At 66.9% G+C, this 4,416-nt stretch overlaps 1 protein-coding gene across 1 annotated transcript; it reads right to left on the bottom strand.

The window, feature by feature from the left end:
- Positions 1–3,112: 3,112 nt before the first annotated feature.
- On the bottom strand, positions 3,113–3,886 carry LOC133263879 (rho-related GTP-binding protein RhoG). The gene has a single exon (XM_061443732.1). It carries the CDS (start codon positions 3,804–3,806, stop codon positions 3,231–3,233), a length of 576 nt encoding a protein of 191 aa, XP_061299716.1. The 5' UTR covers positions 3,807–3,886; the 3' UTR covers positions 3,113–3,230.
- Between the last annotated feature and the right edge of the window lie 530 nt (positions 3,887–4,416).

The following is a 4,416-nucleotide window of genomic DNA, read 5'->3' as shown; positions in this document are numbered from 1 at the left end:
CACCATAGAGCTGCTGCCATAGAGCTGTCACCATAGAGCTGTCACTATCGAGCTGCTGCCATCATCATCCTCAGTGCTCAGGCACAGTGCCCAGGTCCCCCATCACACACCAGCTCCATGGGCAGCAGGACACAGGGCTCCAACCCCTGCCTGCAGGTCTGGAGTGGGGCAGGACAAGAGAAGGCTCAGGGGGGACCTGATGGCTGCCTACAAGTGCCTGAGAGGAGGATGGAGCCAGGAGGGGCTGGGCTCTGCTCCCAAGTAACAAGGGATGGGACAAGAGGAACCGGCCTCAAGCTGCACCAGGGCAGGTTTAGATGGAGCTGAGGAACAATTCCTGCCCCAGAGGGTGCTCAGGCATTGGAACAGGCTGCCCAGGGCAGGGCTGCAGGCACCGGCCCTGCAAGTGTTCACACTCCGTGGAGACGAGGCCTCACTGCCATGGGGCAGCGGTGGCCGTGGGTCGATGGTTGCCCTGGATGCCCCTGGAACCCCCAGCCCCGTTGGTTCCATGCTCGGTGCCTGCAGGAGGCAGCAGCAGCAGAACGCGTTGCGCTCCCCGCAATGGGAAAGGGCGCGAGGGGCAGCACAGGACACGGGAGCCTGGGCAGGGTTTATTCAGGAAGCAACGCGGGCAGCGCTGGTAGCGGCGAGCCCCGGAGCCCCGGAGCCCCGGCCCCGGCCCCGGCCGTGCGGGAACGCGCTCCCCGGCAGCACCGGGGACCACAGGGATGCGGCACCGGGCCCGGCTCACCCCAAACACCCACCTGGGGGACCCCAGTGCAGCCACAAGGGCCAAACCCGGGGCTGGCACCTCCGGAGCAGGGAACGGGGCGGCAGGTCCCATGGGGTGGCAGGTCCCATGGGTGCTCAGGATGGGGTGGCAGGTCCCATGGGGTGGCAGGTCCCATGGGTGCTCAGGATGGGTTGGCAGGTCCCCATGGGTGCTCGGGATGGGGTGGCAGGTCCCATGGGTGCTCAGGATGGGTTGGCAGGTCCCATGGGTGCTCAGGATGGGGTGGCAGGTCCCATGGGTGCTGGGGATGGGGTGGCAGGTCCCATGGGTGCTCAGGATGGGGTGGGCAGGGTCCCATGGGTGCTCAGGATGGGGTGGCAGGTCCCATGGGTGCTCGGGATGGGGGTGGCAGGTCCCATAGGTGCTTGGGATGGGGTGGCAGGTCCCATGGGTGCTGGGGATGGGGTGGCAGGTCCCATGGGTGCTCGGGATGGGGTGGCAGGTCCCATGGGTGCTCGGGATGGGGTGGCAGGGTCCCCATGGGTGCTCGGGATGGGGTGGCAGGTCCCATGGGTGCTCGGGATGGGGTGGCAGGTCCCATGGGTGCTCGGGATGGGGTGGCAGGTCCCATGGGGTGGCAGGTCCCAGGGTGCTCAGGATGGGTTGGCAGGTCCCCATGGGTGCTCGGGATGGGGTGGCAGGTCCCATGGGTGCTCGGGATGGGGTGGCAGGTCCCCATGGGGTGGCAGGTCCCAATGGGGTGGCAGGTCCCATGGGTGCTCAGGATGGGGTGGCAGGTCCCATGGGGTGGCAGGTCCCATGGGTGCTCAGAATGGGGTGGCAGGTCCCATGGGGTGGCAGGTCCCATGGGTGCTCAGGATGGGGTGGCAGGTCCCATGGGGTGGCAGGTCCCATGGGTGCTCAGGATGGGTTGGCAGGTCCCCATGGGTGCTCGGGATGGGGTGGCAGGTCCATGGGTGCTCAGGATGGGTTGGCAGGTCCCATGGGTGCTCAGGATGGGGTGGCAGGTCCCATGGGTGCTCAGGATGGGGTGGCAGGTCCCATGGGTGCTCGGGATGGGGTGGCAGGTCCCATGGGTGCTCAGGATGGGGTGGCAGGTCCCATGGGGTGGCAGGTCCCATGGGTGCTCAGGATGGGTTGGCAGGTCCCCATGGGTGCTCGGGATGGGGTGGCAGGTCCCCATGGGTGCTCGGGATGGGGTGGCAGGTCCCATGGGGTGGCAGGTCCCATGGGTGCTCGGGATGGGGTGGCAGGTCCCCATGGGTGCTGGGGATGGGGTGGCAGGTCCCATGGGTGCTCAGGATGGGGTGGCAGGTCCCCATGGGGTGGCAGGTCCCCATGGGTGCTCGGGATGGGGTGGCAGGTCCCATGGGTGCTCGGGATGGGGTGGCAGGTCCCATGGGTGCTCGGGATGGGGTGGCAGGTCCCATGGGGTGGCAGGTCCCATGGGTGCTCAGGATGGGTTGGCAGGTCCCATGGGTGCTCGGGATGGGGTGGCAGGTCCCCATGGGTGCTCAGGATGGGGTGGCAGGTCCCATGGGTGCTCAGGATGGGGTGGCAGGTCCCATGGGTGCTCGGGATGGGGTGGCAGGTCCCATGGGTGCTCGGGATGGGGTGGCAGGTCCCATGGGTGCTCAGGATGGGGTGGCAGGTCCCCATGGGGTGGCAGGTCCCCATGGGTGCTCGGGATGGGGTGGCAGGTCCCATGGGTGCTCGGGATGGGGTGGCAGGTCCCATGGGTGCTCAGGATGGGGTGGCAGGTCCCATGGGTGCTCAGGATGGGGTGGCAGGTCCCCATGGGGTGGCAGGTCCCATGGGTGCTCAGGATGGGGTGGCAGGTCCCATGGGTGGTCGGGATGGGGTGGCAGGTCCCATGGGGTGGCAGGTCCCATGGGTGCTCAGGATGGGGTGGCAGGTCCCATGGGGTGGCAGGTCCCATGGGTGCTCGGGATGGGGTGGCAGGTCCCATGGGTGCTCAGGATGGGGTGGCAGGTCCCATGGGTGCTCGGGATGGGGTGGCAGGTCCCATGGGGTGGCAGGTCCCATGGGTGCTCAGGATGGGGTGGCAGGTCCCATGGGGTGGCAGGTCCCATGGGTGCTCGGGATGGGGTGGCAGGTCCCATGGGTGCTGAGGATGGGGTGGCAGGTCCCCATGGGTGCTCAGGATGGGGTGGCAGCTCCCATGGGTGCTCAGGGCAGGAGGGGGGTTCAGGGGTTCAGCCCCCCTGAGCATCCCCTTCTCCCATGCCAGGACCAGAGAGATGTCACCCAAAAGCGGACGTTGAGAGCCAGGGCCCGGGGCTGGGGGCGCCGGGGGTGCTTGGGGGTCCCCGGTGCCCCCGGGGCAGGAGCCAGTTAGTGCAAACGAGGTCTGTATTATTAAAGCTGGTGGGTTCGGGCTGGAGGCCCCGGTGCCCCGGGCCGGGGGGGTCAGCGCAGCTCGGGGGGGCACGGGGCGGGCAGGGTCTCGCAGTCACAAGAGGACGCAGGGCTTCTTGGGCTTGGCCGGGGCGGGGTTGAGCACGGCCCTCACCGCCTCGGTGAACACATCCTTGATGCCCTCCTGGTTGAGCGCCGAGCACTCGAGGTACTTGACGGCGCGGATCTGCTTGGAGAGGCTGATGCCCTGCTGGGTGGTGATGGGCGCCTGGTTCTGCTCCTTGAGCCGCTTCATGGTCTCGGGGTTGTTTCTCAGATCCTTCTTGGTGCCGACGAGCAGGACGGGCACGCTGGGGCAGTGGTGGCACACCTCCGGGTACCACTTGTGCTTCACGTTCTCGTAGGAGGGCGGGCTGGCGATGGAGAAGCAGATGATGAAGACGTTGGTCTGGGGGTAGGAAAGCGTCCGCAGGCGGTCGTACTCCTCCTGGCCGGCCGTGTCCCAGAGGTTTAAGTTAATAGTCCTGCCGTCCACCGTGTTCTGCGCGCTGTAGTTGTCGAACACGGTGGGGATGTACTCCTTGGGGAAGGCGTTGGTGGTGTAGCAGATGAGCAGGCAGGTCTTGCCCACCGCCCCATCGCCCACCACCACGCACTTGATGCTCTGCATCCCGGAGGCTCCGTGTGCCCTCAGCAGCCTGCAGGGAGAGGAGAGGGTCAGGGCAGGGAACAGGCCAGGGCTGAGAGCACCAGAGCCCCTCTGCCCGGACACCCACTCCCCCATCTGGGGTGCAGAGGGACAGGTCCCTCCATCCCCACAGGTCCTGCAATGCGCGGAGCCCAAACACCCCCCAGTGAGGAACCGCATCCCCAGCCCAGGCCAAACTTGTGTCACCATGGCTGCTGGCCAGGATGCTGTAGAGCCCTGTGCCACGTCCAGCATCGTGTGACATAGAATCAAGGAATGGTTTGGGCTGAAGGGACCTTAAAGCCCATCCAGCCCCAACCCCTGCCCCGGGCAGGGACCCCTTCCATAGAGCAGCTTGCTCCAAGCCCCTGTGTCCAACCTGGCCTTGAGCACTGCCAGGGATGGGGCAGCCACAGCTTCTCTGGGCACCCTGTGCCAGCGCCTCAGCACCCTCACAGGGAAGAGCTTCTGCCTAAGAGCTCAGCTCAGTCTCCCCTGGGGCAGGTTCAAGCCATTCCCCTTGGCCTGTCCCTACATCCCTTGTCCCAAGCCCCTCTCCAGGTTCCCTGCAGCCCCTTCAGGCACTGGAGCA

The sequence above is a fragment of the Pezoporus flaviventris genome, unplaced genomic scaffold, assembly GCF_033815535.1.
Source record: "Pezoporus flaviventris isolate CSIRO_AGI_PZ_B2104156 unplaced genomic scaffold, CSIRO_AGI_Pfla_v1 ptg000509l, whole genome shotgun sequence".
Lineage (NCBI taxonomy): Eukaryota > Metazoa > Chordata > Aves > Psittaciformes > Psittacidae > Pezoporus > Pezoporus flaviventris.
This window is presented reverse-complemented; position numbering and strand designations above follow the sequence as displayed.